The sequence below is a fragment of the Pelmatolapia mariae genome, linkage group LG10_11 (genome assembly GCF_036321145.2).
Source record: "Pelmatolapia mariae isolate MD_Pm_ZW linkage group LG10_11, Pm_UMD_F_2, whole genome shotgun sequence".
Classification (NCBI taxonomy): Eukaryota; Metazoa; Chordata; class Actinopteri; order Cichliformes; family Cichlidae; genus Pelmatolapia; species Pelmatolapia mariae.
Window position 1 is genome coordinate 46,705,880 of NC_086236.1, and position 25,708 is coordinate 46,731,587.

Below are 25,708 nucleotides of genomic sequence, written 5' to 3' on the forward strand. Positions count from 1 at the left end.
TAACTGTTAACATATATGCAACAAACGAAATCACAACACTATATAAAGGAATTAACAATACATATTGTATATAAATGCTCCTCTGTCAGATTTCTTGTTTGTATTATAAATTTTACAGTTCGTTAACCTTTTTCATCCAGCTGTGATGGTAGATCATCTCAAACTCCAACAATGCTCTTGCTACACGGTTAAAGTTCTTGATGATCCTTTTTGCCTCTGATGTGGAAAGAACTCCTGGATGCTAATTAGAGTAATAAACGAAACAAACAAACATGATGCATTACTTGGATGGGAAATGCCAAACAATTTTATCATTAATCTGCTAGAACCAGCCAAACCTAAACTGAAAGTCAGACATGCAATATTACCTGCTGAAAGAGATCCATGGGTCCCTGTATACGGCTGTACAGCTGCCGAGCCCACATGATCTGACCGGCCACTGGGGGCAAGTCCCTGCCAATGGGGGGGTCAAGTTTCTGCTTCATGTAGATGCGGAAAACCATTTCAATGTCCCGGCCATAATTTTGTAAAATTTGCTGATACTTCTCATCAATCCCAAGATCTGGGATGCCCAGTCTGTTTTTGGGAAAACCAAAGATACAAGTGGTTCAGCAGAACTCAAACCCAGCAGCAATAAAAATATTTAAATACAGCAATAAACACATATCAGTACCAGCACCAGTAATGACTCTATTTTGTTTGGATGTGCTGGTAAATGTTTTGAGCTAAAATGTGCAAAGAAGGACCCTGTAACTAGCAAACCTACTTGTACATTAAAGCATACTTGTTATTGTCATGAAACGGCTGTGGCAGGCAGGAGGAAGGACCCAAATGCAGAACTCAAAATAAGGGAATGAACTAAAGGAGGCTGCTTTATTGCAGTGGCACAACTTCCACAAAAGACACTTACAAAACCAAAGCAAAACCTAGAAACTGGAGACTAATAACAAAACACTAGGAACGGCAATTTTAGGGGACACAACAAGAGAAACCCACACAACATGACAGGAGGACAGAATGCTGACAGAGAGAAATACAGGGCTAAAATACACTGAGGGATAACGAGGGAATGGGACACAGGAGGAGAGCACAGCTGGGACTGATCACACTTGACGAGACTAAGGGGAGACAAGGCTAGAGACACAGACATGAGACAAGGGACCATCAAAGTAAAATGACATGAACACAAGGGGAGCACAGAGAACACCTAAACACTGGAAGAAAAATAACAAAAAACAGAAAACTCTAAAAAATTAATAAACACAAAACATAAAGAGACTCTGGACCATGACAGTTATTGTTTACCCCGGTGTTTATTTCAATGAAATATCTACTCTGAGTTTTTTTTGTTTTTTTTTTTTGATTGCAGAATAGTTTAAAAGTTCAGAGATTAAATTAAGCAGTATGTCACATGAAGCGGCTTTGGCAAGATTAGGGAAATCGCGGTAAATATTTCAGAATGATGCTAATTAGTTACCAATGAAATACCTTTGAAAGGTCTTCAGCACATTTAGAGCCCTTTCTGTATTTTCCATTTTTTCAAAGGTGCTATCCATGAAACTCTTCAGTTGATTCTGGAAAGGAAAACGCAGACAACAATAATATTCACAACAACGACAGCGGAATGAAATGAATTTTAAATGAAACTCCACCTAATGAATCCTTAATCACCAGCAAATGAACTTGGCTAACCCGCATTACAAAACAGATGTCTAGTCAGTTTGCATTAACTTTATTTGCACAAAACAGGGCAAATGCACTGTCTAATTAACTTACGTGGAGTTCAGAAGTGCTTTTGCAGAATTCCTCATAGTCAACATCAAAGTCACTTCTCCTCTGGTCTAGAAAACTGTAATGTTTTTTCTTCATGTTTAACACAATAGCCTAACAAAAAAAATATCCAGACATACACAAACACACATTTTAGAAAACATTTTTAGCTCTAAATAAAATGCACTGTTTTCTTCTGAAGGTATTATTATTAAATGCATAATTAAATGCATACATTTTGGAACTTGTAGTCTATTAGTCTAGTAGAAATGTAACAGTGCAACTGTGTCTTACTGCAAGCTATGGATGTTCTGCAAAGCTAACTATCAAGTTATACCAAAAAAAGGTTTGCAATCTCATCTTCTAGCTCAGTTTGGTTACTTCAAGCATGCATGTGAAACATTTTGTTAAGTTTTTATTCATTCAGGAAGTTTCACAAACTTTAGATAAACATTTTACAAGTGAAACATGAGAATGAATTGCCTGTACACTAAAATGAACACCATTGCACACACTTTTCCTTTGTGAAAAAGTATTAATCTAAACAGGAAACTCAGAAGCTCCCCATGAACTGGAGAAAGGTTGGGATACAAGTTTGTAGTATTAACAAATGGTCATCACAGGGCTGAGTTTAGAAAGTATTACTATGGCCCTAATAATGGGAAAAAAGAGAAAGTAAGGAGTTGGTTTTAATCTTCATGCAATTAGTAGTTATTTTGTTATTAAGGCATATGTACGGCAAAACACTGCACAACAATATTTCACCACTGCATGCTGTCTGCAAGAAAAATGGGTCATGCATTGCTAAAAGTTGAAGACTGCAGTGAGACGTTACCTCCCATTTCCCCTGCATTTCTGCAGTCTGTGTAGCCCAAGAAGCAAGGACACAAACACATAGTTTACATCAACAGACTCTCAACGTATTATGTACTATAACCTTAAGCATCACAGTTTGATGATGTAAAAAAATTAATTGTTTGCACAACAGGAAACCACAGAAAAAAACCAGCAGCCTGCCACCAGTGTTGGGGAGTAACGGAATACATGTACCGCCGTTACGTATTTAAAATACAAAATATGAGTAACTGTATTCCGTTACAGTTACCGTTTAAAAAGGTGGTATTTAGAATACAGTTACTTTGTTGAAATAAATGGATTACACGGCTGTATTTTCCTGTTTCATATTGTCGCGGGTCAGGACTGTTTGGGTTTGTTTGACAGCTGTGTTCTGTTGTTCCAGGCGGCAGCGTTACGGTTGCCATGGTTACAGGGTGACGCGCGTTCTCTGTGCGACTGTGTGTTTCCTGCGTGAGAGAGCGGCTTTTTGTTGTTGTTGCTGTGCTATGCTAATAGGCAGAATGCTACAGGCATAGCCCTAAAGAATGTAGCATCATGGGCAGTGTAGTCCGTGCTGCAGGGAGAATGGACTGCCATGCCCCTTATGTGTCTGTGAGCGCGAGGAGGGAGAAAAGGGAAAAGTACGAGCTGTCACCGAGCAGAAACGGGAGCTGGAAGCATGTAAATATAATAATAACCACTGCAGCCAAAAAGAGTGCCTGATGAGCCCAGTTGTAAGTAAGCTATTAAGACTCGACTGTACACTGTGTTCGTGTTTTCCTCCGAAACAATAAGTTCCGTTGGAGCAGCCTTCCAACGCCTCTCTCTGTCTCTCGCTAGCAAACTTGACCCAGACAACAAAGTAAAGCTATTTTTCGGCTACGAGCCCGACAGGAACCCGACATATTAGCCAGAGGTCCCTTTACTATGGTTCGGAGCCGCGGACCTTCAGTAATAGTAATAAGTCACTTTCATGTAGTTGTAAACAGCATGATAATATATTAAGTAATCCAAAGTATTCAGAATACGTATATACTCTCATTGAATACGTTACAAAATACATTTTGGGGCACGTATTCTGTAATCTGTAGTGGAATACATTTTAAAAGTAACCTTCCCAACACTGCCTGCCACTGGCATTGTAAGTGTGCAGCCTGAAATTCTGTTCTACCATGCAGAGAAACTTTCCATTTACCATACTGCAACACGCTCAACATCTGAAGATGCCAGGAGAAATACAGACACAGCTGCCTGGCAGTGACATTTAATCAGTTAATGCAATGCCTCCCTGCACATGTCTTATTAACAGGATTTGACAACTGTCTGATATCACAGTATACTCACTTGAAACCTGGTGGCCATCGTCTCCAGCCCTTCTATCTTCGAGTCCTTTAGAACGGAGTAGGTGGAAATGGTGGCGAACATTTCAAGGATCTTGTTCAGTCTTCGCTGGAATGTGTCAAACTTTCCAAAGATGTACATCTCGCTGAAGTCAAACTGTCTTTCTGAAGGAGTCTGCTCCAGCTTCTCCTTAGTTCTGTGGAAACATCGCTGGTATTCCTGGAAAACACATTATGATACAGAACCAAACATGTTGTTTGTTCTTCAAGCCAACAGTGCCGACAGTGATAAAAATGAAAGATTTTAATATAATAACTCCTTTCACATAATAGGAAAATGACATATCCTCATCTGTGCTTGTGACAGGAATATCGTGTTAAATCTGCATATTTTGACTGATAAAAAACTGACAGAGGTGCATTTTGCTACAAAACACATTTTGTTTTCCTTTAGAAATGATCCATTACCTGGTTTAGGCGAATGGCAGCTTTGATTTTCTCAGTAATGACTTGCTGAGGTTGGTCCCATATTGAGTTTGCGCCATTATTAGTGATATAGGCCTTACAAGCTGTGATCATCTGGTTTGTCACCTGGAGATGAGGATGGAAGAAATGGAAACTATAAATCATTTTGTAAATGTGTACTTTTTTGTTGGCTTAATGTAAAAGTATCCTAAAAATGCTTCAGTATCAATCATTCATAAAAAAAATGTAGGATCCCATTGTTCATCATAACAAAAGCCTGTTGATCTGCACAATACCTTTACAAAAAGTGATGTAATCTTTTCAGATGTGTTGTAGTAGCGGGAAATACTGTGAATCATCCTGATGGCACTGATCAGACCTGGGATTGCATCCACCATTGACACCTTGGATGAAACAGAAATTATAGCTTGGATTTCTTTGTACATCCAAATATAACACACATCCAGCACATTTGTACTGTCTTCACCATGAATGCAGTTGATTTGGTTTATTTTTTAAAATGCACCAGAGTGTGATAAAATATTCTTTTCTCACAGGGTCACTGTTGTAGAGCGGGTCGCAAAACTTCTCCAAGCTGTAGAGATACTTGACGTTGTCTTTGGCCTCATTAACTCCATCTGTGATCCTTGCATCCAGTTCCCGCCATGACTAGACCATTACAGACCGTTACTTAATTAAGGTGTGCACCGTTCTCAAAAAACCCAAACATAATCTTACAATAAACCACTGAAATAAAAGAGAAAGCAGCAATATCAAAGAAAGAGAGCATGTGGTACAGCCACTTAAAATCAGCAGTAGATGACAGTCACATCTGACCTTTATGAGCTTAGATTTAGCCAGCAAGAGCACACCCAGAGCAGCCTTGACATCAGGGCTCTTCAGCTGGTCCAGAAGGTAGTTGAAGCGAGTCATCCGTTTCTTCCAGTGCTCCAGCTCGGCCCGAGGGCCAAGATCATCAGCCTCCTTTCGAAGCTGGTCACTCTCAGCTAAAACCTGCAGAATAGAGACATTCGATATCACTGCTGAAACTTCAGGTCTGCAGTTTATCCTTCATCTGATGCAAGCACATTCAAATAAAATGGCAGAAAACTTGTTATAAATGAATGAGAATACTTTTTCTGTATCAAGTTTGAGGAGAAACACGATGAGAGTCCCTTCTCACCTGTTCTATTTGTTTGATCCAGACTTTCATGCAGGCCTCTATCTTCTCTATGGTCTCTGTACTGCTGGCAGCTGCCACGTAGTCAGACGGGCCCTTCAGTACCCTCAAGTCAAAGGTATCGCACTCTTTCAAGGTAACCTGAAAGCAAAGTTGTGTCCTGTTACTTTATTTGCAACACACTTACTATAATGTAAGTGCATGTAATGTTTAAACTGTGTTTATTTATCTATGTTAATCTAACCTACTATGTATTTTATATTTAATTTAGTTTTTGGTAATATGGTGCTTTTATTAGTGACATTGTCTGTCCCCTACCTTTTCCTGAAGGCTCTCCTGTGCTCCAGCCAACACAGACACAAAGCTTTCCAATGAAGATATGAAGTCCTGTTTGACAGCCAGGGTCTGAGGACTTGTCCCCTCTCCCCAGCCGTGGTTCATCTTCCTCAGTGTGGGAATGAAGATCTCAGAGAGCAGCTGCTCCACACTTTTTAAAAGACCACCTTCCATTGTATCCAACATATTGAAATTTACATCCTAGAAAATAGTAAAAAAAGATAATAAAAATCTTAGCATTCATATATTAAACATGCTGCAAAAGAGACCTTCCTAGCTTACTAGTTGGCAAAGAAAACCTTTTGGCTTTTGGCAGAAGTCTCCCTGGGTTAGTGTAGTGTAGACACTATAATGAACCAACTATGCATGTGTCCTTCAAGTGAGTCTGGGAAGCTATTTAAAATCTGCTGTAATACTTTGAAAAAGCATTAAAAAAAGTTACTATACTGCTAGCAAAAAGGACATAATGTTTACCAATCATAGTTATAATATTACATTTATTAGATTAGATTTCATTAGTTTGTGTGGTTGTAATGTATCACATCTAATAAGAGAGAACCAGCACATATGTGACTAAATTAAAAATATACGACCCCTTTTAAATGATTGTCAGATGTTATTGTGGTTTTCTAAGGGTTTTTATCACGGGACCATCCATGGGTCCCAAAGGCCTACTTATAATTTTTTGAACCAAGTGTTATAAACTTCATGATATAAATTCCAATAATATTTATAAATCGGCTATAACTTTAACATAACCGTTTGGGTCATGCTGACGGACTGGTTTTCAAATGAATTAAAAAATATGATTATTAAACATTGTTAATAATAATCATTAATCATTTATTACTGTACTATACTACTTTAACCCTTCAAAGGTGTGGCACAGTCATCTAGAGAATACAATGTATCCACTAACCCCGTGGCTGCTAGTTAACTGACTTGATTTTAATTAACTAGCAACTCACCAGTCCTCATGAACAATTTGCCAGCAACACATAATTGTGAATCTTTGGTGAACAGCTTTTGTCAGCCATGAGCTGGACACCTCCCTTTTAATAATAACTCCTCTATCTTAATCCACCCAAATGTCAAGTAACACCCGAACACCTGATGTGCCCTTGAATTTTTTTGAAGCGACTAATTATGAAATTTAGCAAGAGAAGTACACACAAGTGCTTTCTCTCATTCTCATTACATGAATACACAGACACACACATACACACCGAGTCCTGTTTTCCTCTGTCTCTAGCTGAGGGTGTTTTGTAGCAAACAGGACCTGTTATCAGTGGTGGTGATTAACTTTGCTGCAGATAGCAGGTGTTCAGTAGGAATCAATAGCCAGAACCAGCTGTGCTATCACAGTGCCATTACTGAGCTCCCCCAGTGCCTCACTACCTCTGGGTGTAAGAAGCTTTTTTTAGTTAATTGGATATCATGCATGATAAGAACAAGTAAAATAAAAAAAATCGGAACATTTGTCTTGTGACACTCAGTGCCTATCATTAATTACGTTTCACAAATTGATAAAAGTTGACTTCCCATAGTGCTCACAACCACAACACAGTCATGGTTAAATTTGTGTTTGTCCACTTGCATGGTTTTAATTGACTTTAAATCCCTCCTCTTTCGCAAAGAAATGAATAACTTAGATATCCCAAAACAATACAAACTGACTCACTCTGTGTATGTTCTCAGAGGTGACTGCCTTTGAAGTATTGGCTCTGGTGAAGAAGACACACACTCCGGTCAGTGCCACATCCCTCCCATCTGTTACAAACACTTTGGACTTCTTGCTGTGACCAGGCTGCTGGGCAACAGGCTGGGCGGGCATAGAGGCTGTAGCTGCTGGTGCTGCTGCTGCTCGCATAAAGGATTGGAAACAACAAAAGGTGTCATGGTAACCAACTTTGACTTCCTATTCTGATTTTAATACTGTGGCATTTACTTGAGAATGGATTACTTTTATGATCTCTATTAGTGACAGAGACAATTTCATATAAGATAGACCTAGAGCTGCTGTACCGCAAAGTTACACAATATAACTTACACACACTTTTTTTTATAAGACTCTAGATTTTCATGGTACCTGCTACAGTTGGTTCAGTGTCCTGATAGTAGAACATTAGGTGTGGAAGACCGTCAGCAATGAAAAATTGCTCCATGCGTTCAATCTGACAAAGATGAAAACAAAACTTCAGCACTGTTCAGTCCCATTGTAGATGCACCACATTTTTTTGTTTGCTTGTTTCTGTCTTTTAAGGCCTGTAAAGTTGTCCAATAAAACAATATAATCTGTTTGAACATTTATGTGCAAAGTACCTGATTCCCCTCCAATATGGCATCTTCCACATCTGCTTTCTCCAGCCCCAAGCATGAAGCCACAATACTGAGGATATAGTCATGTCTTCCATCCAGCTGAGCCCGCTTGGCTTCACGCTCCTCTTTCAACTTTTGCTGAAAAAAAAAAGTTCCAAAATTTTGAATTACTAAATACCAAGTTCCATTCAATAAAAATGTAACCTGTGTAATTTTTCAAAGATTTTGAATGGACAGTTCAGCCATCACATGACCATCTTTCAACTGACTGAAGCTTAGGCATTGTTTAAGTACAGGACCCAAAGAACACAACAATTTTTAAAGAAAGTTGGATACATTTCAGTTAACTGTGAATAATTCTGTTCTGCAGCATCCTAATCTGATGTTACTAAACACTTGAGTTTCATATATAAAAGATTCACTGCCACCCTTTTACTTGAGACTCTGCTGCTTGCGTGCAGTGGCTTGTGTTTAGGTCTGGGGAGCAAAATCAGCTACAATGGGTTGTCAGGTCGTGCTGCTTAGTAACACAGGAACAAGGTCAGCCAACAAACAGATTACATGAAACCTGGTGCTGTATGAAGCCGTTGCAGTAGGGTGTATCTAAAATCACTCATTTGCCTTTCATCTGTATAGAAATTGTTTTTTAACCAAACAGGAGATAAAAGGAATATTTGTTCCTGGCTTGAAATAATTTTACATTGACATTGCTTTTGTCAGACAAGCCCACTTCTAGCATCCTATTGTGAATAGCTATACCAAAATTACTCTTGAGAGCTACTGCTTTTATACAACAGTCTGTTTAGACAATGTGAAACAGTTGGATTAAACTTTAACACTGAGTATCGCATAATAAGTAATGTATTTTCTTTGTCTCACCTCTCTTTTCCTTGTGTGCACATTCATGTGGTTGCCTTGTAGTAAACAGTGATTTTACAACTATATGCTGCCTTATTCTCAAATAACAGTTTCAAGAATACTGTAAATGTCTGTAGTGCGCAATGGTGCAAGAAACCAACTGGCAACTTTGGCTTTAGAGGTTGAGAACTGAGACTTAAATTAAAACAATGTGGAAAAAATCTAATCCAAAAGACTGGATTGATATCAAGCAACAGCATTGAAAACAGGGATGAGGAATGTAGCTGTCAAAGGTTGAGCTAAAGAAGGGATTAAAATGATTGAATACCAAAAAGGTGAAAGGGAAGAATATAAATTATATGACAGAGGAGTACGGGAAAGAGAAGAAAAAATGGGATGAGGTGAAAAAAAAGTTTTAGAGAAAAGAAATAGATTGAGGAAAAAATTTGTGTGTAACGGAGGACATAAATACTTGGACATAAACAAAGGACAACTCTATATATACCAGAAATCATAGTGGTCAAGCTATGCTGTCTGTTAGGTCTAAGGGGAGTTGGACATATGAAGCCAAGGTTATCAGGAGCATGTCAAAGTTCCCACAGTTTGAACACGCACAGATCTGCTGGCCAAATTAAAATGGCCCACTAGTCTCTAAAGTGGAAAACATCCTAATCTCTCAGGTTGTAAGTGTCAGCATAGTTGGGAGAACAGCAACATATCAGCACATTAGTGGCTTTAAACAAGACCAAGAAATACCAAAGCTGACATCCAAGTGTCTGTAGTGAAAAAAGAGAAAAAAAGACTAAAAGAACTAAAATGATGTCTAACTACAGCAGCTGCAAAATCTGCATAATTATTCACTTCACAGAAATCCTGGTAGAAATGTTAACGATTAGGATTTTCTTCCCAAATCTTTCATTGGCACATTGCGTGCATTTCCTTGCTTAAAAGGTCACTTCAAAAGATAACAGTGTTTTTAGAAAGCACAACAAAAGTCTGCACAGTTCAGATGGTTAACCCATGAGCACTTTTTGAATTATAGTATACAAGGCAAAAAAACTGAGTTTGGACAATTCTAATGGGTTTGATAGTCAATATCTGCAGTGACCATCACAATTACGTGAATTTTATTAACATATCAAAGTTTTTTTAAGACTACCACTCGTTTTTTGTCCTCCACTTGTTCATTTTACTTATATTTTCTAAGGGCACACTGCCACAGGTTGCCAGTAACAAAGTGGCCAAAGTGAATGTGAAGTTATGTGAAGACACAACAGTGGCAAATCCCTTGAGTTAGGTATCTTTTTGGATGCTTTGATTATTCATAGGTCAGTGTTAAGTGGCTTTACAATCAAACACAATCAGCATTCCTTTGAAAATGAACGGGTACAAAGACTGCACTGAATGTAAATGAAAAAGCCTCAATCCAAAGAAAAACCTTTAAAGACCTTCAGAAAGCCTGGAGAACTACTAAACTCTAGATCCTTGAAAAATGCAAGAATGTCTGGCTCCTTGGAAGCAAACTGGGTGGCTTAAGAGAGTATGGACACTTATTATTAATGCAGTGTATGGCTTTCCTGTCGTAAAGAATATATCACAAACAAAAGAACGAGCTATCGATCAGTGTTAATCAAGCGCACTCAGTCTCGATTCAAAAATATTAATTATATTTTCAATATGATCTTTTCTTGCATGAAAAAATAAATGTAACACCCATCTGTTTAAACCATTACAGAAACTCTCTGAACACACACACACACATAAACACACACTAACATCATGGACTGACTATAAAAAAAAAAAAGGATACCAAGCCAACCGTTGCCAGGCGACCAGCCATTTCACACACCTTCTCTCTGCCCTTATTTCAAATTGGATGAACAGCCAAGTCTCAGTCTTCAGGGTAGACACAAACAATACAGGCACATTGCAGGGTGGCGCAGATTATTCAAACAAGCAGACTAAGTCACCAGTGAATGCAATACACAAACACAAAAAATACACTAGTCAACAAAAGCCGGCAAAACACAAATCCACATTTAGTTATTCCCATGACACAGACACAGAAGCCAGCGCTGAAAGACCCAAATAATAACAGATACAATGCTAATAGCTTTCAGAAGCACACAAAGCCCCATCATGAGATAAGCTATGGCGAGACAGAGAATCCCTATAATAAACAAACTGTGGCTTTTGGAATTAAAGAGAAAACACAAATGTGCACGGGGACAGTTTGGCATCTGATAAATTTCATCAATTTTAATCCAAATCAGCCAGGGAATAGAAAACAGCAGACACACGCTGTCAAAGTCAACTCAGTCCCTGTAGATAAAGCTTTGCCATTAGTTTTGCTCATTTCATTTCAAAGTCTAAAACGTTAAAGCCAATGGCTCATGAAAATTATGTGAGAGAGAAAACCTCGAATGACCCTACAATAAAAACAATTCCATTGCTGCATGAATTCTCTTACCTGAATGACTTTGGAAACAATTTGTCTCCAGAGCTGTTTTCTATACACCTGCGACATGACAACTCCTCGTCTCTTCAAGCCAACCCGTGTATACCTTCTCTAAAACCTGCTATCACGTTCTCATCAGTATGTACACAGGGGAGACATATACTCTCACCCTCGAAGGGTTAGCACTATCAAGTTGTCAGTGGTGAGCGCTCAGCTAGCAGAGTTTGGGCTATACTTTCGTTATGTATGATGGCCACTGCCATCAGAAGTGTATGACTTTTCACAGCTAGGTGATGTCAGGGTAGACATGATCCCTTAAGAACAGTAAAACGCTTGCTTTATTCTGACATTCTAGTTCAAGCAATATGTCAAAATGTTAAGAGGCACTCGACTTAAAAGCACAGGCAATTTGAGAGCTTTATGAGATGGGGCTTCATACCCTCGCTTTTAGGCTGAAATTCCCATAGATGGAGTGATGCTCGGAAAGGAAAAACTCACAGCTCTGTCTGCACATGTGTAGTGTACGCTAATGAACTAGCATAAAGGAATGCAAACACAGATGCACAAGGGTCAAACACTGAGGTAATCACTGGCTCACAGGATTAGCAGCACACCAGAACAAAGCTGTCAGCATTCACTATAATGTAACAGTGCAAATAAGTGCTTGGGAGTGAATTCTGTGTTAAGCTCATGGACATTCTCACCAAATCGCATAGATGAAGTGGTAATTAAAGATTCTGAGCTCCAGATGAAATTTTGACAAACAGTAGCAGTATAGATTACAGGGACAACTAATTCAGTGGATTTTAAAAGGTAAGTTTTATTCATTTTTTACAGCAACAGTCACAAAAAGTCTAAATTCAGTTTCCGTCCAGTTTGCCGCAGCAAACCTTTCTGCTTGCTTGGATGTAATTTTTGTACTAATCTCAAAAACAGATCAGCTTTGTTTGTCTAAATTTTAGATATGTTTTATTTGTATAATCAGCAGCCTAACACCTAAACATGTTAAAAGTTAAAAATAAAAAAATAAAAATATGTGATGTGGCATTATAATTTTGATCATTTCCACTTAGTGAACGCATTTTTTTTTTGTCTGTATTTGCAGTGTCGTGTTAACGGGTTCTTTGGATGCTAACACGGGTGTTAAAATTGGGATTTATCATTGCAACATCATGACATACATTTTAAATAAATGTAATCTTGTGTCCAGCAGTTTGTGTTGAGTTTTTTTTTGACACAGAATTACTTGTACACTTGTTTTATTATTTTATGACACATTTGCCAAACTTATTTTAGGCTTTCTGCCATATAAAACCAGGCCTTCCTGAACAGAAACCCACTAAAATGCCTTTAAAATTGCTTTCACAACTGCATGGTTTTGTGTCGCTTAAGCTTTCCACCACATACACACTCCAAACACATCCGCTGTTTACTAAATCCCGGCACATTAATGATGAATTGCATTTGGCCAAAGTTGATAGTCAAGAAGCTCAAGTCATCTGTAACTTCAGAACTCTTGGGTCACCTTACCTTGTTTTGATAGTCTGGCTTGAAATGCAGCATAGTCGCTGTCGGCCTTTCACGCTGACACTTCTTTTCAAGTCATTCCACCCTCTTAATTGTCTGCGTTTTTCATGACATCAGAGAGTTAAAGCTTCCAACAAAGAAGACAAGACAGCGAACAAGTGGCTGCGCTACACTATGTGAGCAATCAGTCTTCCTGTTTGTCATGTGAGAAAGGTTGCTGCCCTGAAATTATCAGACTCTTTCTCCTAAAAGGGTACTGCTAACTAGATAATGCGGTGTTGGATGACCTCCTGTCAGCAGGGTAATTATCAAGGTCCAACTCTCACCTTACAAGTCTGTTACAACAATAGGATGAAGGATGGGGGGTGGTGGGTGGGGGGTGGAACGAAAAGGTTGCAGAATACATCATTAGAGGGAGATAGTTTCAGGTACAACCTTTTAAAAAAATACAGAAACAAAAGTGAGTAAAAAAAATAAATGTTGCATCATTGTAGTACAATTGGCTCTATTAGAGAATGTGTTACGCTCCTCTTAAAGGAAAAAATGTGGCGAGTCATTTGATATAGCCAGTAGTGTAATTTAACAGGCAATGGCACCTTGCTTTGAAAGCAAGTGCTACAAAATACTAGAAATTAAATTAACATGGAAATTCAGTTTAAGCAAGAGTAAAACTTGATGCTTATAGGAAAGGAAGCCGATGCAAGGTCATCACCTGGATCAGCACTTTAACAGTATAGGACTGAACTCACTGTGTGAAGCAGTAAGTGTAACATGATTATCATTAAGTTGCCTAACAGATTTATTGGGTGACTCATTGTGCCTGATATGTGGCAGTGTGATGCTTAAAAAAAATATCTGCTATTCAATCAGTTGTTATGTTAGCAGATCCCTTGAACTCCATTGTCTAAGTCTGCTTGGAGCGGCACTGATCAGACAGTTATGAGGTGAGGAGGAATCCCCACACTAGAGAGATTTATTTTTTAAACATTTTCTTGTTCTTGCTTCTGAAATGTGAGATTGTGCTGCTTCTTTCCATGTCACTGCAAACTTAAATAGCTTTTGTGACATTTTACAATTCACTGAATAATCAGGAAAAACAATAGATTAGAACCTAATGAGATTAAGCATGCACTACCCCTGGGGTAATCCTAATTATTTACCTAGAGAGCACATATGCATGTGCACAAGTGCATATACAACCCCACCGTCGCCACCAATTAATATTCAGTTTCGTTGCTTTTTACAGTCGCATCTTGCCGATGAGAGGCACATCCCTCTCCATGAGGATTTGACTGTGAGTCAGATAGTGAAGAAATGGTTGCAAAGCTTTGCATTACAGAATGGGTCGGTCATCAATTTTTCACTATTCCATGGCTGATTTTCTGTGTGGAACTGCCTGGTTGTGAGCGGCCATGAAACATGAGAGTGACTGTAAATTATAAATGAGGAGGTGGTGAGATCTGAAGACACAGACAGACAAGAGTTCACAGTTTTTCACAGCGACTGCTCACACTGACAGAAGCACAGACAGCTTAAGCAAATATGTTTAAGAAAGATGTGGCTCATAAATGTCATGCCTAATACACTTTATTCTCCTTTCGAGGACCATGGCGTCTCCTTGCATTTGGTTCGCTGGGTCCAATGCCGAAAACTGACTCTAATGAACTGACATTGCTTCATCTGGCCTGTGTTTTCGCACAATGCAGGAATGCCTCAGCCAATTCTATTTCATTACGGTCAGTATTGTAGAAAAATAAGCAAGAAACTGGAGTATTTTGCATGATGGCAGTGGGTCTGACACATAGACATAGAGTGCAGGGGGCTTTAGTTACTATTGCTCATGTCTATTGCATACTAATTAAACATGTACTTGGTTTAAAGTGCCATATTTAGTGCTGCACTGCTATTGGGAGGCAAAGAAGCATAGCTATTTAACATTTCTAAAATGTGTGAAAGGCTGTGCTTTGACTAAAGGCAGAAGACCAATTAACATGGAAAGGGGTTATGTAGATTAATGTTTAAAAGTTTATAAAAATAACTAATAAAATGAACTATTATAACTTCCATCCTGGCCTAATCTGACTTTCTTAGCACCTACAAGCGAAAGGAGATTTTTAAAAGTAGTGTGTCACAGACCCCACAAAGACCAGTCACTGTAATAATGACAGAGTTCCACATGAATGACAGAAGCTGGATACTCACTGCTCATTTCAAGTTTACTGTTCAGCTGTCTTTGGGCAACATCATCCAGCCTCCTGCAGCAAAGCCAATAAGACAGCAGCAACACTATGAACACCCCGCCATCTGGTGGGCTGGGGCTGACAATACAATCAACCACACATTACAGTAGGTTGTGCCACAGCTATCTTTGCCTGCTGTTATGCCAGAGAATCTAATAGTGTAGTGAGTCTCCGAGCAATTTTCCAAAGGGCTTAGAGAGCTCCTGAGGTGAAAATGAAGTGCAAATTAATCCCATCATTGTGTTTTTTTTCTCCCCTCTCTCACAAGAGAACGACATTTCTGGTGTTACACTCTTGCAGCTCATTATCTTGCTGGGTTAGCTACATCTTCCTGTGCTCAATTACTGCAGTATTATATCAACGCTCACTTTTCAATTAATTACAGAAAAAAATTGAAAAATAATCATATATTGAAAATATGGTAATGAAATCACATTAGATTATCTCTTGCACTGACAGATTTCCCTTTAGGGCAAAGTTAAAGTGTTGCTGCGTACTGAAATTAAATTTAAAAATCTCTTTGATTTGTGACAATATCGGATATTTTGCACTATATAGCAACTATACAAGATGTAAAATAAATAAAATGCATATCTGCATCTGCATAATACAAAACAAAAAAGGTTAGGTTACGAAAAGTGGAAAGGAAAAATTGGTGTCCTGATTCTAGGATACAGGCTGAATGAAAATCGTCTTACTTACTTGTACAAATCAACAGAAGAATCCGGAGATACTGAAGACATAATTTACAAAAAAAAAAGTCTAAAGAATCAACGACATATATTTTATAGTTTAAAAAAATTAAACTATTGTTTTTGTATAATTTACCTGTTTATAATACAATTAATTGTGCAACACGCGAACCAAAAAATAAACCCACACATATAAATAACAATGGTGGCTTTTAGAAACACAGAACATTAAGGGCAACTAGGAGTCCTAGCTCACAGAACTATAAATAAATACAAAAGAAAAAGTGTTATAGACACTTTTGAGAGCATTTGGGATCAAACCTGCATTTCCTTGAGTGACTCCACAGCCACGGAAGGCTGGGTGGGTCTGTTCCTGTAGCTCACTTTAGCGATCCTGGCGCTGAAGGACATGGCTCCAGCATTCCTTCACGGACAGGCCTCCTCAGTAACTCAGTTTTATATCAAAAGCTTCATTTGGACCAAGCAAAGGCGTTTTACTCCATTATGTTTTGGGGTACAATTTCTAGCGATTTAGTTGACGCTCTCACTTTCCAGGAAGGCCCCTCGTGTTGTTACTGGTTTCCAAGGTAACGAGGTATTTGTAAAAGGGGGCAAAGGGAGAGAGGGCTGGTCTTTAAAAAAAAATGTGGGCCACTTATTGGCTATTTTGTTGCAGGTGTTTCACATTACAGCCAGCAGTGGATCAAAAGGGCCATGGAATTATCTAGAGGACTTCCTGTCACGGGGTAACCACGCAGATATAAACATGCACTACATGAGCCAAAGTAGAGGGCCACCTACATGTCCATGCCTCCTCTGGTATTAACATAAAACTGTTTGGAAATCTGCAGTTACTGAGTCAGCAGTGTGGGAGACTTTTACGCACAAAACATTGAAGATTTAATAGCAGATTTTAAAATGAAAGAGAAAATCGTCTCATGTGTTATTGCGTTATTGTGCTGTGTTATTGCTGATAAGCAGGTTGATCTGAAGTGCCCCTCTTATAAATTCAGCAGGATGATACATGCATTCCAGTGATCAAGAAGCAGTTGTCCAATGCATGGGCTGCTGTGCGTTTGGATCTCAGGTCTTTTTTTTTAATCTAGCATTACCACCTGCTGTTCAATCCTGTGAACTGCAACATGAGGTTGAAAACTCTCCCTCTTTCACAAATAAGCATTATGCGTTCACTGGCCTATGTGCTTTTAATTTTTTAATGAAATGATCGAAAATCATTCCCAGTCTGACCATGTAGCTATGGCAAACCAACACAACAATACAGATGATTTAAGATGCCAGATTTAAATTATTTCCTCCATTCAACACTATTTGCCCAACTGTGCCACTTAACATCGGTATTTAATATGGAATAATTACAAAATGCAACAGCAGAAAATCTTGTCAGTTTAAAGAAAGAATTACTAAATATTTCCATACAGTAGGTTCCTAAGAAAATGTCTGTTTTAGGCTGGTTTAGACATTTTCTTCCATCCAGTGTGTTGCCCCTCTTTTATCCACATTTGCAAATCTCTGAAGAGGAGGGGAGACAGTCCTCTTTCATTTACTGAGATCAACAGCAGGCTTTTTGGAGTTTAAGAGTAAATTGTTTTACAGTTTCATGGGCTCCTGAAAAATGAAAGTACTGAGCCATAGCACAATCCACTGCTGTGCAATGATATGCTTTAACTTTGCGATGCTCAAAGTCTTTAAAATCAAGTTAAAACTGAAAGTTATCTTCCAATTTACTCACAGCATAAATACTTCAGCGTGGGTTTGAGCTGTCTTTCGAGGAAGCATCATGCCAAAAACAAAAGAAATCAGTTTAGACTTGAGAAAAAGAATTGCTTATGCTCACAAAGCAGGAGTTGGATGTACAAAGTTATCACAGGATTTCCAAATGTCAAGAACTGGAGTGGGAGGTATCATCAAGAAATTTAAAGAGCGCCCCTCAGTACAGAACAAGCCTGGCAGAGGCAAGAAGCAAAAGATTTCCAAGACTCTGTGAAGAAAACTAATGAGAAATATGTCTAAGGCGTCTAAATGTGTCTAATGAGAATAACTGCAAAGACACCAGTCAATGACTTAGTCACATCAGGAATTGTAGTCTCAGAGAAGAAAACCACTGCACAGGAATTGACTGTGAGATTGCAGACCAAGAAAATCTCCACTTCTGCAGACATCTTTAAGCCAGACTGATGTGTGCTAAGGACAAACTGGAGAAAGAGTATGCATACTGGAATTCTGTCCTTTGGTCAGATGAGACCAAACTAGAGCTCTTTGGCTTATGATGCTGTATATGTTTGGTGAAAGAAGGGAGAGAACACCGCCCCCACTGTAAAACACAGTGGTGGGAGTATTTACCTTACATATTAAGTGTCCTGAGGTGACTGTTGTTGTGATGTGGTCCAGTATAAATAAAACTGAATTGAATTGTGGGGATGCTTCAGTGCACCAGGAACTGGAAATCTCATCAAAGTGGAAGAAACCATGAAGAAAGAAGGACAGCTGGAAAGAAAACTTCAAGCAGTTAGCAGCAAAGCTCAGTCTGGGTCTTCCCTTTGTCTTCCAACATGAAAATGATTTAAAACATAATTCGATCCTGGTGAAGAACTTACCTCCAAAGCAACCAAAGTGAACGTTACTGACTAGCCTACACCAAGCCCTGATTTTGATCCCATTAAAATGGGTGGGGTGAACTGAAAACCAAGATCCATGTTAGAAGAACATCAGATCTGGAAAAGCTTTAGAGATTTGCCAAAGAAGAATGGGCCAGCATTCTTGTACAACGTGTATATTTGAGTGCCTGCCTCTTTTTACTGTTCCTCCAAAGTGTTGATTTGTCAACTTTCCTCACTTTTGTAACTGATCTTATGGATTTCCCACCCATTAAATCAATGACTGGTCTCTCCATTACTTCAAGGGATGTTGAGCCCCAGGCTGTCTTCCTTTTGTAGTTTCTTGTCCTGATAGCTTTTCTGCAATGTCTAACATGTTAAACCATCAAAGACTACAAGTAGAAATATATATATGATTATAATCTGCTGTAAAGCATCTTCTGGTTCCCATCGCAGAATGATTTGGTGTATTTGCTCAGTACCCTAGTCAGGTCTTCACTAGTATAAAATGTATACACGTCTGAATATTTAAATAATAAATGATGCACTGATTTAAGACCTATGTGTCGAAGTGCTGTGAAGTAATCATTCATAATAGAACCATTCTTAATCATTTTCAGCAGAGGTGTGATGATTCTAATCATCCATCTTTTACTTCCAGATGAAAATGTCATGATCTCTAAAGCCATCTATGATGCAGCATGAAATTTCTGACAGCATGTTAACCTGCAAGGTAAATGCAGTGCAATCAAAGATAAGATAAGATAAGATAACCTTTATTAGTCCCACATGTGGGAAATTTGTGGGAAAAAAGAGCTCAGCAGTTTCTTTCCTGTACTGTGCTTACGACTCTTATTTTGTAGTCTTTATTATCAAAACTGAAAGATACTGTAGCGGTGATGCATGGATGATCATCAAAATATGCTTGGTCTTATGCACTACAACTTTAATGTAACTGACACTGTTCACATGTACAGTATTTATTTTCCCCATCCAGGTATAAAATGAAGTCATTACCAATCAGACATTTTCCAAACTGGTGTTATGTGGTGGATCAAAATCTGACAGTACTTTTCTTCATTCATATTTCCATCAATTTTGACAAGATCCCCTAAGTCACGTTTTACTCCATCTCTTACAAATAACTGTAGACTCTCACTGTTACATTTCTCCCCCGACCTCCTGCATACAAACTGACAACAACTTGAACTGAAATTTTCAAATTGGGAGTGATCACTCCATGAAACAGGTTATTGTGTATCTTGTCATACCTGAGCCTTTTCTTTCCATTTGCCTTCCTTAAGAATGGCTTCTTTGACAGCCATCCTTGCACTGAGAACGTTTCTGATGAGGCTTCTGTGAACAGTAGGTGAATCAACTTTGCTGGACACAAGATTGAATCATCCCTTGAGTTAGCTTCCTTGTTATGCTTGAGTAATTTATAGGTCAGTGTTAAGTAGTTCAACAAACAAACAAAACAATAAAGAAAAAACAACATCAAGTACAAAGAATGGATTTAAAATGAGTGAAAAAGGAAGTCATTGTCCAAAGAAAACTTTGAAAACCATTCCTAAAGCCCGGAAAACTATTTCTCAAAATCATTTTAAAATTACATTAAACGACTGGCTTCTTGAAAGCAAAATATAACGAAAGACGTAGTGGGTGTTTCTCTTCAGTCCAGCTTGGTCCAGCTACTGGTAGGATTTCTAGATATCAGCCACTTCCTCTATCTGCATGTGGTACATACCATGGAGGGGCCTGACCTTCCATGATGGCTCTTGGTCTTCTTTCTTGAATTTCTGCTGCCTGAGATATTCACTGAACACGCGGCTGGTTGTGGTATTTTCCTGACGTACTCGTGAATGTTCGTTGTCTCGTCCTGGACTGTGGTACTGTGTGTTGTACTCCATATGCCCATCGAGAACCTGTACCTGGGACTCTACACGTTTTGGTTTCAGAACTGAAGAAGCCTCTTGGATGAGAGGTGCAATGTCTTCACGAAACTTAAAGAAGTCCAGTCACTTTCTTTCCAAGCTCTTTGACCTGGATGACTGAGGACCTTGACAGACAACATACAGGAACTTGCACCAAGATGTAAGTGATATGGATGAGTACCAAGACCAGCAAGTCTAGCATTGTCACAATCTGGTTGTAGGAACTCAGGCGCAGAGCGGTTAGACGTCTCAAAAAACAGTTTATTTACAGCACCAGTGCACAATATATACAGCAGGCATGTCCAAAGTCCGGCCCGCGGGCCAATTGCGGCCCGCGGTCCAGTTTTAATTGGCCCGCAAGTAATTTTATAAATTGAATAGAATATGGCCCGCACTTCAACTTTTGCTTGAGTGTATTGCACTTCTTAGTTTTAACACCAGGGGGAGCTGCTGTTGATCAAGGCAGTTGCTCCACCAAAAAGTACAATCACAGGAGAAATTTACCCCCAAGTTACTAAACATGGCAGAACCGAAGAAGCGAAAGGTAGAAAGTGAGTGCAGAAAATTTCAGACAAGGTGGGAGAGTGAATATTTCTTCAAAGAATTCATGGGGACGTGTATCTGTTTGATCTGCACTGAAACTGTGGCAGTTTTGAAAGAGTATAATGTACGACATCATTATCAAACCAAACATCAGGCCTATGCATCCTACACTGGTGCTGAGCGAGATCAGAAATTAAAGCAAATGGTAGCTCTCCTGCAGGGTGAGCAACAGTATTTTTTTCGTGCTCAAATTGTCCAGGAAAAGGCTCCAATATGAGGTCGGGATGGAGACCTCATAAAACACGGCCTTGTTAAAGTCACCGAAATAACGTGCCCGGAAAAAGTGCAGGACTTCAACAAAGTCAGCATGTCCAGAAATCCAGTTGTGCGACGCATTGAAGACTCGTCAGCCAACATTAAACTGCAACTGTCTGATAAAGCTGTGCTCTTGATTTTTACTCCATCGCATGTGATGAGAGCGCTGATGCCACAGACGCCGCACAGCTGCTAATTTCTTGCGGGGAGTGGACGAGAGCACGAGCACTTTAGGTGAGTAAAAATGTATTCCACAGTACCCGTGTTAACGTGCAGGTACACGTGCTTCAAATATCAATAATGCGCATCGATTCTGTCACTAGCCTGCTTTTGCGCACCACTTTCTTATATGCGTTTTTCTTGTTAACACACAGAGTACACACCGCTGTGCACAGCGCACGCACATGCAAAGTCAGCTGATCTCATCTGATGCAGATTTCCTCCTTGATCAAGTGACATTTGTCCGGATTTTTTGGCACGAGTGGCGTCGGATCAGCACCGCAGCTGGATGGCCCGATTTACATACCCGGCGCAGCTGATACTCACCAGAATAATTTACTAAAATTATATGCACTCCTGTTATTAAGTCCAGTTCAGTCTGTTAATGTTGATAATCGTTTCAAACGAACGTTAATAGGTGTGTTGCTAAGCCTAATAACTTAAATAACAAACTTGAAATTTACCCGTCCCATTTTCCCCTTTGTTTTTTCTCTGTAGAGTAAATCTTCTGTCTAAGAAGAAATCTGAGGCTGCTGTTCTGAGAATGAGCTACCAAAGCTTTTTCTGAATAAATCAATAAAGATCCATTTATGGAAAACTGTGATGAAGGCAGTTTTGTCTTTAATTATATTCAACAATATAACACATTTGACCATTTTTAAGTGATTTTTAAAACAGTAAAGGTTATATACCTAATTTCTAGTAAGTGGCCCAGCCCGTCCTATATTTTTATGTATGTGGCCCTCAGCGAAAAAAGTTTGGATACCCCTGATATACAGTGAAGGGAATCCAGAACTCCAGGGAATCACAGGGTAGCTCTCTCACACTCGCTCACGTCTTCTTGCCCACACTCACACACGTTCACACGGCAGGGAGGTCACAGGTCCGGGGAGGAAGGTTTGAAGCAGAAGAGAAGGGAAGTCACAAACTAATCACGAATCTCAAATTACTAAGCACAGGTTCACAGGAGCTGTGAGAAACACTACCGTCTGTAGTACAATCATCCAGCGACGAGAGGCTCTGTGTTCCAGCCTCAAATAGTGCTCCCGGTGATGACAGGTGATTGTTGTCAGGTGTGTGGGCCAAGGGCGGGAGCCCACAGTGAGCTCCGCCCAGGCAGAGAGGGAGAAAGAGAGAGGGAGAGAGAACCAAAACAGCACATGTAGCTTTGTGGGGCCGGCAGGGCAGGCACGGAGACCATGACAAGCATAGAAATTAGTGTAATCTTTACTCCATTTCTGGCCTCCAGAGTAGGACTTACACTTGTAGATCATCTGTTTTATTGTAATGTTTGATATTTTTAATGTCATTGTCTGTAGGCTCTCCTCTTGTGCACAAAAGGTGGAAGGATGTGCTTGTTGTTCTGCCTTTTTCGGCGTGTGCATGTGCGTGTGTGTGTGCCAAGTAACATACTCCAGGGATTCACTCTCCCACAGACTGACATTGGTCTTCAATGTAAGCAGAGAGAAGAAATCAATAATATCAGTTATACTCTTGGTATGTCCTAGACATGACTGCACAGTACACAGTTGTAAGCATCTAAATATTTGCATTCCTTGAGTTTTGATAGATAGATAGATAGATAGATAGATAGATAGATAGATAGATAGATAGATAGATAGATAGATAGATGACCAGCCACTGTAACTGGGACCATTCCCTTACCCACTGACTCAACAGTGAGTACAAGTCAAGAACCATCACCTCATCTGTTCTTTTAATTGATTCAGTGGAAGGATGGCGGCATTTACATTGATGTTAAAAGGTACCTGCAAATTTTTGATCTACCATGGAATACCATATGAAAAGTGTTTGGCTGGCAGTAGCTTCATAAAGGTGGTCACATCAAATACTGATTGACTTTCAAGCTTTTTAGAATTATACAAACTCTGTATCATTTAAAGTATTGCCATGTATAGTTGTACATGACTCAATAAATTTCTGCACCTATTTTCTATCTTTCGAGGAAAATGTAAAGAAATGAGTGGTGGCTCAAAGCATTTGCACTGTACTGAATTTAACTATATAGCCTCTTAGCTTTCAGCTACTTGAACCATTTCTTAATTTGTTGACCTTATACTGTTTATTCTCAGCTGTTGTATTCAGTTAAACATTTATCAGTTATGGTTAATTTCACAACTTTCATCTCTCCCACCTTCTCCAACCATTCTCTGGCCTACTATTACTGATAACTTGCTATCATGGGTGGTTCTTCAGCTAATAGGCCACCTTGACCTTGCAGGCTATAAAAGTTACCCCAGATGACCTGCCTGATGTATAAGATTCTTGTTATCGACTTCAAGTCATTTGATGATACACTTACTACTAGTTAATTCACTACTTTGAGCTTCTATTCAATTTTAAATGTTGAGGAAGCTGTTTTTAATGCTTATTCACTACTATTACCTTCCATACCTTTTTATTTCTACTTAACTATATTTTCTTTCCTTCCTTTCTTTTTATTTATATGTCCAAGTAGGTGACCTAATTGTTCTACTGAAAGTGTAAAAGCACCCAGTTTAGTTCTTGGACTCCTGGGTGAGAGTCACTGGCTTAGTCAATATGCTTACATTTACAAACAGCGCCAACTGCTGGAGGTAATGAAGTTGCGGAGTCAATTTCTATTCGCAAACATCTCCACCGTGCAGCGCTGCTGACCTCCCGAGGCAATATGTGACGACAACCCCTAGATGGCAGCAGCGTCCTGTTCCTCCAGGACTGAGTTGCAGCTGTCCTGTTGAACTGGGTTAGATTTGTGGGGCAAATGACCTCATGCTGTAGCATCCTCTTCATCACAGAGGAGATGAAGAGAGGATGATGATGTCATTCTCTGCCACGGTCGTTTTCACCCTGTTATAACTAAAAGCGTGGGTGGATTGGCATCACTGAGAGAAGACAAGCGACACCTTGCAGCAGCTAAAAGCAAACCGGGAACTTAATAATGCAACACCAGAACTCAGTGACCCTCGTGGACATGTAAAATCGTGTTTTCTTTCGTAAGAATTTCGTTAGAAAGGCCTGGACTATATGAGAAAGTCAGATATGTTAATACAACTTCACATCTGTGCCTTTCCATATCACATCTGATGTAATATCTGAGCTTGAAGCAATTAAAGCATAAATTTCTATGGTATGACTCCCACGCAACCCGCATCAGCACCGCATTAAGTGACGCCTGGGACTGCTGATGTGCTGTGGCGCACACTAAATTTGGGTGGCGCACACTGCACCAAAACCCCCCGAAACGGAATCCCAGGATATCCCACCCCCACCCACCCCTCGAATCGGAATAGCCCTCCTTCCTCAGTCCTCCTACTCCCCTCCTCTTTTACCTCCGCCTTCTCTCATTATCACCCCCTTCCTCCTCCTCCTCCTCCCCGGCTGTCGGCCTCACGTCCCCAACTCGGGAGCGCCGCCGATCGGTCGCCAGGATTTTCCCTTCTCGGCCAAAATGGAGGAGAAGGTCTCTCGCTTAATGAAGAGAGCACCGACTATATGAGCGGATCTGCTTCAATGATCGGCATCAGGACCCGCTTTTGCTGATATAATAGTTCTTGCAGCAACCTAACACTTTGAGGATATCTATCGCTATTTCCGCACAAGCGACCGCAGCCATGAGCGCAGGAGAGGGGCTAGATGAGGCTGGGAAGGACGCGGCAGACATAGCGGCGTTTTTCAAATCCGGTAAGTCAGAGAAGGGGCGAGTCTCCCTCTAGGAGACCCTGAGCTATCGGCGTGTTCACTGGTGGTCTGCCACATTGTTGCCAAATATGACAAAAAGCAGTGATGGGCGAGATGCAGAGTGCGCGTCGGACGTGCTGGAGAGATGCTCACAGTTTTGTAGTTATTTACCACATTGTAGTCAACCACTCAGTTGTCATGTCGCACCTTTTTTAATGACAACTACCAATCATACCTCCTGAAATATTGATTATTATGCAGTGACCCCATTTTGGGTTGGACCAAGCAGCCTAGGCTACAACAAGGTGTGGATGTGATAGAGCTAGACCGTGGTCTCCTCGGGCTGAAGGAGTGTTTTGATGCTATACACACAGTATCC

At 39.8% G+C, this 25,708-nt stretch overlaps 2 protein-coding genes across 8 annotated transcripts in view; one reads left to right on the top strand and one right to left on the bottom strand.

Moving 5' to 3' along the window:
* dnah5 (dynein, axonemal, heavy chain 5) overlaps window positions 1-16,433 on the bottom strand; it is a 91,031-nt gene extending 74,598 nt beyond the window's left edge. The window contains exons 1-16 of one of the 3 annotated variants that reach the window (XM_063488496.1): window positions 16,344-16,433; window positions 8,251-8,385; window positions 8,018-8,102; window positions 7,610-7,776; window positions 5,911-6,129; window positions 5,596-5,733; window positions 5,250-5,426; window positions 4,968-5,081; window positions 4,709-4,816; window positions 4,416-4,538; window positions 3,952-4,167; window positions 2,606-2,632; window positions 1,777-1,884; window positions 1,489-1,574; window positions 369-576; window positions 128-241 (exon numbers count right to left, since the gene is read on the bottom strand). In XM_063488496.1, the coding sequence (XP_063344566.1) occupies window positions 128-241; window positions 369-576; window positions 1,489-1,574; window positions 1,777-1,884; window positions 2,606-2,632; window positions 3,952-4,167; window positions 4,416-4,538; window positions 4,709-4,816; window positions 4,968-5,081; window positions 5,250-5,426; window positions 5,596-5,733; window positions 5,911-6,129; window positions 7,610-7,776; window positions 8,018-8,102; window positions 8,251-8,385; window positions 16,344-16,433 (2,115 nt within the window). Of the gene's footprint in view, window positions 1-127; window positions 242-368; window positions 577-1,488; window positions 1,575-1,776; window positions 1,885-2,605; window positions 2,633-3,951; window positions 4,168-4,415; window positions 4,539-4,708; window positions 4,817-4,967; window positions 5,082-5,249; window positions 5,427-5,595; window positions 5,734-5,910; window positions 6,130-7,609; window positions 7,792-8,017; window positions 8,103-8,250; window positions 8,386-16,343 lie in introns of all 3 variants that reach the window. The other 2 variants (XM_063488495.1, XM_063488497.1) reach the window with 2 other exon arrangements.
* Window positions 16,434-25,045: 8,612 nt separating this feature from the next.
* LOC134636986 (triple functional domain protein) overlaps window positions 25,046-25,708 on the top strand; it is a 105,941-nt gene continuing 105,278 nt past the window's right edge. For 2 of the 5 annotated variants that reach the window (XM_063487282.1, XM_063487283.1), the window contains exon 1: window positions 25,053-25,332. In XM_063487282.1, the coding sequence (XP_063343352.1) occupies window positions 25,263-25,332 (70 nt within the window). In that variant the 5' untranslated portion in view covers window positions 25,053-25,262. Of the gene's footprint in view, window positions 25,333-25,708 lie in introns of all 5 variants that reach the window. The other 3 variants (XM_063487285.2, XM_063487286.2, XM_063487287.1) reach the window with 3 other exon arrangements.